The following is a 12,220-nucleotide window of genomic DNA, read 5'->3' on the forward strand; positions in this document are numbered from 1 at the left end:
CTGATGCATAATGACCTTTAAAATAGTACTTTAAAAAAAGTAAGAATAATAATTATGAAAAAATAATTATTTGCGATATAAGAAATGTAGTTTAAAAAAATGACAAATATTTAATGTCATGTCTCATTTACTGTTTATGAGATCATTAAAGCAACACTCCACTTAAAAAAAAAAATATATATATAGGCTCATTTTCCAACTTCCCTAGAGTTAAACAGTTGTGTTTTACCGTTTTTGAATCCATTCAGCCGATCTCTGGGTTTGGTGGTAGCACTTTTAGCTTAGCTTAGCATAGATCATTGAATCTTATTAGACCGTTAGCATCTCGCTCAAGAATGACCGAAGAGTTTCGATATATTTCCTATCTAAAACTAGACTCTTCTGTAGTTACATCGTGTACTGACGGAAACTGAAAAGTATAGTTCCTAGCCATATCAGTCTAGAAAATCGCAACTTTTAATTTTCCGTCTGTCTTAGTACACAATGTAACTACTTAAGGGTCAAGTTTTAAAAATACGGCAACTCTTCGGTCATTTTTGAGTGAGATGCTAACGGTCTAATAAGATTCAGTGATCTATGCTAAGCTAAGCTAAAAGTGCTACTGCCAGACCCAGAGATCGGCTGAATGGATTCAAAAACGGTAAAACACAACTGTTTAACTCTAGGGGAGTTGGAAAATGAGCCTATTTTTTTTTTAAGTGGAGTGTTCCTTTAAGGTTGCATGCATAATATAAAAGAGAGAGATTTATTATTTAATATAATAATTCACATATATATTTTTAAATGATATTCAATTATGATTAGATTTGATAATGTCATGGCTGTGTGTGATGAGGCAGGGTGATGGCCTCCTCAATCCTCTGCTCGGAGACGCCCTTCCCCTTCTGCCTGCCTCTGTAACAGACCAGGAGCTGGTTTGAGCTCCTGAAGCTTTGTGTCCATTCTGCGTACTACTATGTTATTATTTGTGTGTTATTAATCATTTTAATAATACAGATTTTTGATTACAACATATTTATAAACAAATTAGATTTTTTGCATTCTTTATGCATACATTTAAAATGTATATATAATTATATATTATATGTAGTATTGTAATATAATGAATGATTTTTTTTTATTACATATTTATAAAAATTGCAAATGATGTTTAAAATGGTTTTAGATGTGAGTGTAGCGTGTTGTCTGTTTTCTTGATTTATTCCTCTTTTGTTCCGATGTTGTCCTTTTCTGTCCGTCAGTAGACCTCTGACTCTGCAGTGTGTGAGGGGGATGTGGTATTTAAAATGTAACTCCATCCAGTTGATTAGGGAACCGGAGTCTGATAAGCACTTGCTGAGGCTGTAACCTCCAGCCAAATGAAATGAAATCTTGTCACACCAGTGTGTGTGTGTGTGTGGGTGTTTACTGTTTGTGTCCCTATATCTGCAGTGTGTGTGCTTACAGCTTGGACTACCTGATAGTCAAAGCATTAGAAAACAAAAGTTGGAAAAAACGGTTTTGATGAAGCTTCTTTGAAACTATAACTTCCCATTTTCGTCTGTCTGTCTGTCTGACCTGTCTATCGTTTTATCTATCTGTATGTGTCGATTATCTGTTTTCTTTCTTTCTTACTTTCTTTCTTCTTTTTTCTATGATCAGACAAATCTGTTTGTCTATCCATCTGTCTATCAATTCATTCATTCATTCAAAATCAATCAAGTTATTTCTATTATATATTATAATCAGTTTATATATTTAATGTACATAAGATACAAATAATATTACATATAATGCAGAATCAGCATAAGTAAAATGATTCAGGATGTCAAATTTATGTTTATTTGAAAATAATATGATAAAACATGTTTTAGAAATTGTATATATTTTTAATGATATATTATTTTAAGTAATTGCAAGTATTATTTTAATGACATATTATAGAAATAATAACTACTATATTTAAATGAGATTTAATATATGCTATATGATATTTTCTATAATATGTGTGTGTGTGTGAGTGCGTCACATTACTTATTTTTTATTTTCATAAAAAATTATGTTTACATATACAGTACATATATAAATCTATGTAATATAGCAGTGTGTCTGTAATATTCTAATGCATAGATCACATTACTATACATTACCGCCAATAGCAGATCACAGGTGTAGGGTTGAAAGTTTAGGACGATAACTGAAATGTTGTTGGCTTGATCCTTGCAATGAGGATCCATGAAATGTCCCCATCACGTCCTTGAGCAAAACACAAGCCCGGGTTTCTCCAGTATGACTGTCCTTAGGATAAGCATACTGTACGTTGCTTAACAGTCCGAGTCATGCAGAAATAAAAGGTTCAAAGCCAAAATGAAGGTCTGGGATTGTGCTGGCCACCAGACCGACCTCCAATCTCTCCAGCTTTGCTTTGATTAATTAATGTCATCTGCACTGGCGCTATTGAATGGCTGTTGTTGAGAGTGAGCGAATGCTCATTACTCAATCTGCCAACTCAAGAGCTCAGTGAAGAAGATCACTCCAGCTTAATATATCAATTAATGCTGTTAATGTGCACGGATGAATTACAAAAGAGAGTGTGTGTGTGTGTGTGTTTGCTTTCTGCAGCCGTTTGGGTTGCTGTTGCGCTCAAGCGGGTGTGTGTTGGGTCTGCTGCCGCATGCATCCCTTGGGAACCGTGGTTTGGGTAATGAAGGACTCATTACTGATTCAAGAAGGACTGCGAGAGATACCTTTACACCCCCAACCTCAAACCTCTAGTGAAGGTCAAACAATACCAGAGGGTGGGTGGAGGGGTGTATGTGACCCGAATTTGTCTTTTATGCAAATGATTTTCATTTTTAGTAAGACAGTATGTGATTTTTCGCATTTGTTTCCGTAATATGAGTTTTAAAAAAATGCAAGCGGGATTTCATTTTATCTATTGGTTATTGATTGAGTTGTGAAAAGTCAGTAATGAATGTCAGAATCGACATTCATGATGTCAGGTGAAAAGGAAAGTCATTTTATTTATTTCATTTATTAATTAATTTAGTAATTTGTTATTTATTTCTATTTTATATATCAATTATATATGATATATTTGTATTTTTTATATTATATTATAATGGAAAATCTGCATATTAAGTACAAGAGAATGTTATTTTATGTATTTATTTATATTTCTTAATGAGAATTTTACAACTTTTATAATTAAGTTATTTTTAGTATTCAGTATTTGATTTAGAATGTTAAAATTATTTTTATATTTAAGCAAGTTTTGTTTTTTTGTCTGTTTTTAGTTATTCATTCATTTCTTTATTTTTAACAGTTTTTAATTATCCTTTTTATTTCATATCATATTGTCTTAATAGTTATACTGTATTTTAAAACATTATATATTACGTGTAAAATGTTTATATAATACAATATATAAATAATGAGATTTTAAAGGTTATTGATATTTCTATATTAATGGAACTGTAATGACACTTTGTGTGTGTGTGTGTTTATTATCAGAATTTGTCATATCAAAATAAATAATAAATACAAATATTTATTAAGAACAATGAATAAATAAATAAATAAATGACTTTCCTTTCCACCTGACATCATGAATGATGTCTATTCTGAAATTTATCACTGACTTTTCACGATACAATGAATACACACACACACACACACACACACACACACACACATACAAGTACAATATCATTAATATGAAAAGATCAGTATTCTTTAAATATAATTATTAGTTATATTGATAAATTCATGTGCAAAAGCAAGCTGGAGCATGTGGAGCAGGTTATTGCATTACAAACTTTATTATTATTATTATTATTATTTTAAAATAATTTGCACTGATACGTCATTCACAAGAGATTGTAAGTTGATTATAATTTCATACTGAGTAGAAAGATCAAAAGATTTGGGTACATTGCAACAATTTATCATTTTTGCCAGTGTCAATGTGAACATCTATACAATAAAAACAGGTCCTGGATGAATTGAAAGGATAAAAGTTGATAAAAAAAAAAAAAACACGACTGGCTACACTCATGTTCCTGCATTGGCATTCATGCATGTCTGGGTTCATAATTACCCAATTATTTTCCCAGCATCAGACATCGTAGCGGGCAAGTTCTGACAGCTCGGTAAACTCTGATTAAGGTGACCTCATCTCCTGCGAATGTGCCATCGTCTGTTTGTCAGCGCCGGCCTTCTTTCAATAAATCCCTGTTTTTATATTCAATACAACAACAAACAGGATTTTTTTTGGACTAGATGCCAGTGCAGCTAATGCTAACATAATTTAAGATCCACTGGCTTTCCTCACCCTTCCCCCAGCAACACAGACGGGGAAGAAGGGAAGAAGATTAGATTGACTCCCAAAGGAAAAGCCAGTTTCCACCTCCAGCTGTGGAGATATTGCAGGCGTTGTTTCAGATAGAGGATGTATGCTTACCTTCAGCCCCCGTCTTAAAGGGATAGTTCACCCAAAAATGAAAATCCTGTCATTAATTACTCACCCTCAAGTCGTTCCAAATACGTAAGACCTTCGTTTATCATCGGAAAACAAATGAAGATATTTTTTAATGCATTCTGAGAGCTCTTTGAACGGATTGCCACCATTTTCCAAAGTGCGCGCATGCATTGTTTACATGAAGCGGAAGTGTGCGCACGCAGTGCATCGTGGTACTCTCCAAAATGGAGGCAAGCCGCAAGACTGGATGAGGAGAAGAATCGTTGTAAGAACAAAGTTGTTATTTTTGTTTTCTTTGCGCACAAAAAGTATTCTTGTAGTTTCGTAAAATTACGATTGAACTACTGATGTCACGTGGACTATTTTACTGATGTATTTACTATTTTTCTGGACCTTGATCGTGGTAGTAACCTTGCTGTCTATGGTAGGGTCAGAGAGATCTCAAAATGCATCAGAAATATCTTAACTTGTGTTCCGAAGCTGAACGAAGGTTTTACGGGTTTGGAACGACTTGAGGGAGAGTCGTTAATGACAGAATTTTCATTTCCGGGTGAACGACCCCTTTAATAAAAACAATGTTCCTTTGACCAGGTGTTGGCCGTGTCTGCGACCAGACAGTATTTGATCAGGCTTCTGTTTTAATTGTTATAGCTGTTTTAATTGTTATAATAAGTGCTGCTATACTTAGTTTCCCGCCTTACAGATTATGGCTGGAAAATATGCTAGTGCTTTACTGTAGCTACAGGACTCAAAAAGCCTAAAAAAAATAGTATTTTTTTTTTTTTTTTTTTTTTGTAATTATATTATTGCTATATTTTATTCTGTATTTGAAAAACATTCTGTGAAAACATCTTCACCAACAGTATTGGTGATTTTAGTATTAGTATTTCCCCATTCAAGTACTTGCATACCCAGCTAACCGCTAACATTTTTAACACAAACAATGATCCCACAACGTTTTTATAACCTAAATTTGTTACCTGGGTATAAACTCTGAGCGTTTACAAGATGTCTGCCAAGTGAATTCAAGCAATTTGAACGTTATTTACTTATTAACCGTATTAGCTTTTCTACCCCAGCTCTGAACACTCTTCAGTATATGACCATATTTTCTATTCTCTAGACACCTTGATTATGAAGAAAGCTGAATTTCCTGCATCTGGCTGAATAAACTCAGTGTGCATCTGGCATTGCTGGGAAGGTATTATATATCCACACCTGCTTCTCCCACCAAAAAACGAAACTAAATGAATGAATGGCGATGTTTTGTCTTCGTTCTCATAAACATCAAGAGTGTTAGCGACTGCCAAGTACCACACATAATTATACTCACTTTGTGGGTGGACAAGTTAACAATAGCATCCTGTCTGCTTTTAAACATAATGTCTTTCAAGGAAAACTTGTGATTAAACCGCTGAATGCAGAAAAATTCATGAAAGTCTCTGTTCAGTATTTGATGTTAAAAAGAGATGATTTTAAGGTATTAAACTGTGTTGATGTCATTAGTTATTCAGGATGATTTGATTTAACATCTTCATACAATGTCTGGGGAAGAGGAACAGTAATCTTCCTAGAAAACATAATATGTGCAGTATATATAATGAATAGGTAAATATTTCCATTCAAGAGTTTGAGGATGAAGACAGGATAAAGACTTAAATTATAGTGTACGCTGCAGTAAATCATATAAGAAAATATGAAATGCAGTCTTACATATGTGACTGTGCCGAAAAAAGAGTCACAATGCGCAAAAGTTCTTATTTTGTTATTCTCTATTTGCACAATATCGTTATATAGAGATAGTATGTAGTATGGAGTAGTATGTTAGCATGCTGGTCTGAAGATTTAAAGGGACAGTTCACCGAAAAATGAAAATTCTATCATTAATTACTCACCCTCGTTCCAAACCTTTAAGACCTTTATTCATCTTCGGAAGATAAATTAAGATATGTGTAATGATATCTGCCAGCTTTCTTACCCTCGATAGACAGCAATGCAACTACCACATTTGAGGCCCAGAAAGGTAGCAAAGACATCATTAAAATAGTCCATGTGACATCAACGGTTCAAGAATTCTGTTACCTTTGGAATGACATGAGGGTGAGTCATTAATGACAGAATTTAGAATTTTCGTTTTTGGATGATCTATCCCTTAAACACAGGGAAAAACATTCTTACAATAATGTTAACAGAACGTTGGTTCAGATTGACCTAGTCTTTAATAGCATTCTCAAAACGTTATGATCTGTGTTCCACAAAAACTATGCCTATCCATAATGCATGGAATGTTTTTTTGGTGATGTTTTTTAAAACATTTTAGTTGAACATTCGTAAGTTTTTTATTTTTATTTTATAACGTTACTGATGGTTGAACATTCAAAAGTAACATTCTCATAAAGTTTGCACAATGATTTCTCCAACATTTACATTACCAAGGAAAATTAGACTGAGAACGTTTAGAAACAATGTAATGGGAACATTACCAAAGACCTGAGAAGTTGTTGAGATAAACTTGATCTACGTAAAAGTTGCAGAGTCCAAGGAGCTGTCTTTTGAAATGCAAAATAAGTTAAGGACATGTTAATGTCTTGTAAGGCTTGTATACTTTTCTTTTTTTTCTCTCGTTCGTCATTGTTTCTCAGCTGGAAGTTGGCAAAACTAGGCCAAAGCGAGCCCAGCGCACACTTCACTGTCATGATAATGTATTCAGTCTGTTGGCTGTGTTCTGTGAGGCGTTCAGTTCCACCGGTCTCCGCCGTCTAGTTTCAGATCTCTGCCGTCTCGGGAGTTGCCATGTGACCTGCGGAGGCTTGTTCCTGCAACAGCTAGAGGTTCATGGGAAAGAATCAAAATGCAATCATTTTACAGAGGCGTAATTATACTGTTTGCCTTTGTCTTATGAATGAGTGGCCAAATTGTGGCACTGGCGCATTTTAGCATTTAACAACTATGAGCACAGAAACCATTTGCATATTTAATATCCGTCTGATAAAAGTTTAAAACTGAGATATGGCTATAAAGATGTCTGTCAGATTTTTGACTTTCAGTATAATGTCTGGTCCACACTGCAGCTGATTCAGGCACCAATAAGAACCACCAATAAAACTAATATTGAGAATTTTCTATTACAGTTTAAAATTACTGGTTTCTTTTGGAATATATATTTTAAAACGTAATTTATTCAAGTTATTTATGGAAAAGCTGAATTTTCAGCATTATTACTCAAGTCTTCAGTGTCACATTATCCTTCAGAAATCATTCTAATATGCCGATTTGGTGGTGAAAAAACATATTGTCAATCTTGAAAACAGTTGTGCTGCAATTTATTTTTTTGAAATCATGATATTTTTTTCGGGACTTTTTAATGCACAAAAGAAGAATCATTTTAAATGTATTTATTGTCACTTTTGATCAATTTAATGCATCCTTAATGAAAAGATGAACTTTTATTATAGAAAATGTTTTATGCTTAATTCTTCACATTAGAGATAACTCTTTAAGACTCTGGTTTCTGACCTGCTGATATAAATCAAGTTATATGTATTTATTAAATATTAAATAATTAATTCATTAAACTAAATAAAAAATACTACTACTGCTATTTTATTTACACCATGAATCCACCGTATGAAATATATTTCTGAAATAATTTAAACAAATAAATGAAAACATAATATCAGCACTGCTACTGTACAACTATATACTATTATTTTATGTTTATACATAATTTGTGTTTTCATTTATATCATAACTTTGCTGTTATGCAGTGTTGGTTGATTTAAGTGTAGATGCGTGTTGATGCGTTTGATTATCAGAAAATAATTCACAGTTTTTTTTTTGTTTTTTTGCTATATTCAAACATATTGCCTAAAACACCTTAGCATCTGGCCCATGCTGTTTCCAGAGGCAAGTGAAAAAACAATATGCTAAATAAGTCGATTTCTCCAACATTCTCACTTTCTGCATCAGCAAGAATCCTCAATTTCACACAACTGCAGCATATTTAGTGTGATATTATACAGCGTATGTGATCATTCCACACATCTTTCCTGTCAATGACACCAGCCCGCAGGCATTCGCTCTCCAGTCTGATACGAATAAGATCCTTTTACCGTTTTAATTGGCATCAACAGATCTCCTCGTTGTGATTGTGAATAAATGAAGGCTTTGTGTATTGTACACATGGCACAATGGCTATTGTATGATAATCTCAGGTTGGATTTCATTGGGAAGAGGTGTGACTGTTGTTTTCGTCTCACCCTGTCTTGTTGCGTCTGGGTCAAATTTGTTGCAGAATTAGGTAAATGGATGCCTCGGAAACATAAAACCGTGAATGTGTTTGTTTGAGCCTAGAGATCTGCATGTTAAGTCATTCGTTTCTGTCTGTATGGACACTATGCATCATTTCATTTTGACACGTTAATGTGTTGCCGTCTGTTGGTTTGTTCGCGAGCACGGCGGCTCTCGACTTGTAGCCTGGTGCTGATATATGACTTCGCTCATCTGCTGTGCAATGCACATATGTTCAACCGAGAACATTATTGTGTGTGCGTAGTTCCACAAAGTGCATTTGTCACTGTAACCACATTGAATTTGCTCCCGAAAGTGGTCTTTCTGTTTTCAAAGGATTTATTTTTTTAATTGTACACTCTTTAAATTAAAGATTCCAAAAATGGGTTTTCGCAGTGATGCCATCAATTCATCAAGAACAATTTTGGGTTCCACAAAGAATCTTTAAGTGAACATTCCTTACACTCTTAAAAAGAAAGGTTCTCTATTGGCATTGATGGTTCCATGAAGAACATTCATGGAATCTGTCCTTTGCACAAAAGATTCTTATAGTCAAAAAGGTTCGTTAGATTAAAATGTTCTTGACACTAAGATATTGTTTTATTATTATTAACCGTTTATAAAAAAAAAAAATACACCAACACATTAACTTTCCAACATGAGGTAATAACATTTTAGACTTTGTTTACACCACACAGAGGAGTTTACAAAGAACGGCTAGTCATGCACCAGATCAAGTCTGCCCTCACCCCTCCCTGGACCCATTCCAGTTTGCATATTGGTCAAACCGCTCGACCGATGATGCCATCGCAACTGCCCTCCACTCAGCACTAACACATATAGACAAAAAGGACTTATACATCAGAATGCTGTTCATAGACTTCAGTTCAGCATTCAACACAATCATCCCTCAACAGCTCATTCACAAACTGGTCCAGCTGGGGCACAACACTTCACTGTGCAACTGGCTGTTGGATTTTCTGACTGGAAGACCTCAAGCAGTACGGATCGGCAGCAACACATCCAGCCCCATCACACTGAACACTGGGGGCACCCAAGGATGTGTGCTGAGCCCCCTCCTCTTCACTCTGCTTACCCACGACTGCACACCGTCACACAACTCCAACCTCTTCATTATGTTTGCGGATGAAACAACTGTGGTGGATCTCATTAGCAACAAAGATGAGACAATCTACAGGAGCGAGGTGAGCTGCCTGGCCGGGTGGTGCAGTGACAACAATCTCTTTCTGAACGTGGAGAAGATGAAGGAGATTGTTGTTGACTTCAGGAGAGTGCACACTCAGCACGTTCCTTAGGCCATCAATGGTGCGACTGTGAAGAGAGTGAGCAGCACCAAGTTTCTGGCTGTGCACATCACAGAGGACCTCTCCTGGACTGACAACACTGCAGCACTGGCCAAGAAATCACAACAGCATCTTTACTTTCTCCGCAAACTGAGAAGAGCCAGAGCCCCACCCCCCCATCATGTACACCTTCTACAGAGGCACCATCGAGAGCATCCTGTCGAGCTGCATCACTGTGTGGTATGGCACCTGCAACACATCCTGCCAGAAGACCCTTCAACGCATTGTGAGAGCAGCTGAGAAGATCATTGGTGTCTCTCTCCCCTCTCTCCAGGACATTTACGGAACCCGTCTCACTCACAAAGCTCTCTGCATTGCAGGTGATCCCACCCACCCATCACACAGCTTCTTCAGTCTGCTGCAATCAGGGAGGAGACTGCTGAGTCTCCAGGCCAGGACCAGCAGACTGAAGGACAGCTTTATCCATCAGGCTGCCAGGAAGCTGAACTCGCTACCGAACTTGCCCCCCCTCACCCCCCTTCCCGCTTCTGCACCAAAAACCACAGAAGTACTGTTAGTTATCTGTATGCACCATGGTTCTGAGAGTAATGCAATTTCAATTCTCTGTATGTACTGTACATGTGGAAGAATTGTCAATAAAGCAGACTTGACTTGACTTTATTCAAAGGTTCTTGGAAGAACCCTGGATGGTTCTTCTACTGCATCCTTCTAAAAACTCCCTTTTGAAACTTTATTTTTAAAAGTGTAGGTCATTAAAATGTTCTTCACATTACATTCATAAAAAGATAAAATTGTATTTTTAAATAAAATGTATTTATTGGCATTGATGGTTCCATGAAGCATAGAACCTTTACATTGCAATCTTTGTCATTTAATATTTGCTAAAAAGGTCAGCATTCATACAGAACAGTCTGCAGAGGAAACATCTCATTTTATTGGGGCCTGGTGTAAACTTGCTTGGCTATATGTTATCTATTGTTTAAGCTAAGTGCTGAATATGGAGTCCAGATGTAGACACTGACAAAATATGTAAATAATATCACAGATAGCTACAGGATGTGATTTGAGACTTGCAAAACAGGGTCACTCAGGTGTGAAACACATGGGTGGTGTTACAATTTTCCATTACAAACCCAAAATGGTTCTTCTTTTGCATTGCTACAACCTCAAAAATCTTGTATATTGGTAAAACATTTTTCACATTAAGAAAAAAAGGTTCTATTGCACTGCATTGAAAATCTTGTGTAAATGTAATATCTGCACCTCATTCTTACACATTTTGTTCATTTTTCTTCCTACAGTGCTCACTAAAAAGGAAATCCATGTACTAATTCCACCACGGGACGCCATTATCCCAATCCAGTCCCCCAAGTCCAGATCCAAACCGGGCGCGCCCAACAATGGAGTGGCTCACATCCCAACCATCTCATCCTTCCTATTTCTTCCTCTCTTACTCATGATACAGCTCCTTCTCCGGCCCGATGGCGTCTGACGCACAGTAAAAAGACTGAATTATTCAAGCATGCATTTGCACTAGGTCCTTAGAAGTCCGCACATTTGTCTTCTGATCTCATCAGATGCTCAGTAATTTCTCATGTCGGCCTTACACAGGATACGACTCTTCACAAACTGGTTATTCATTCGCTCTGGGCTGTTTTAAAGGGTTTATGTAGCTACTAAGTAGTGTACACAGACAGAAATGTGTGATCATGGTACACCATCATTTCTTTGGTGGCTTTACTGTCTTATTTTTTAGTGTTGCTATTTTGCAACTTTATTGAATAAGGATTTACAATTACATTCATCTAGTTTGGTACTAGTGAAATATATATATATATATATATGTATATATATATATATATATATATATATATATATATATATATATATATATGTGTATATATATATATATATATATATATATATATATATATATATATGAAAAAAATCTATATATTTTATTTAATAAATGTTTCTGATATTTTACCCAAAATACATTTACTTTTTTTTTTTTTTGTATTACAAGAATCTGAGAGTTAAAATCTACATAATCGACACACAGTAATGCATAAATCAGTCAATCATTCAATCTTAATTGTCTTTAAATAAAGGTCAATTTTCATGACATAAAATATTGTTTACTTTC

The 12,220-nt window shown here is 35.3% G+C and overlaps 1 protein-coding gene across 1 annotated transcript in view; it reads left to right on the top strand.

The window, feature by feature from the left end:
* LOC113040157 (glypican-5-like) overlaps positions 1–11,853 on the top strand; it is a 45,083-nt gene extending 33,230 nt beyond the window's left edge. Inside the window, exon 9 of the mRNA XM_026198443.1 lies at positions 11,376–11,853. Coding sequence (XP_026054228.1) covers positions 11,376–11,566 — 191 coding nt within the window. The 3' untranslated portion in view covers positions 11,567–11,853. The remainder of the gene's footprint in view (positions 1–11,375) is intronic.
* Positions 11,854–12,220: the final 367 nt, after the last annotated feature.

Source organism: Carassius auratus, chromosome 22, assembly GCF_003368295.1.
Source record: "Carassius auratus strain Wakin chromosome 22, ASM336829v1, whole genome shotgun sequence".
Taxonomy (NCBI): Eukaryota; Metazoa; Chordata; class Actinopteri; order Cypriniformes; family Cyprinidae; genus Carassius; species Carassius auratus.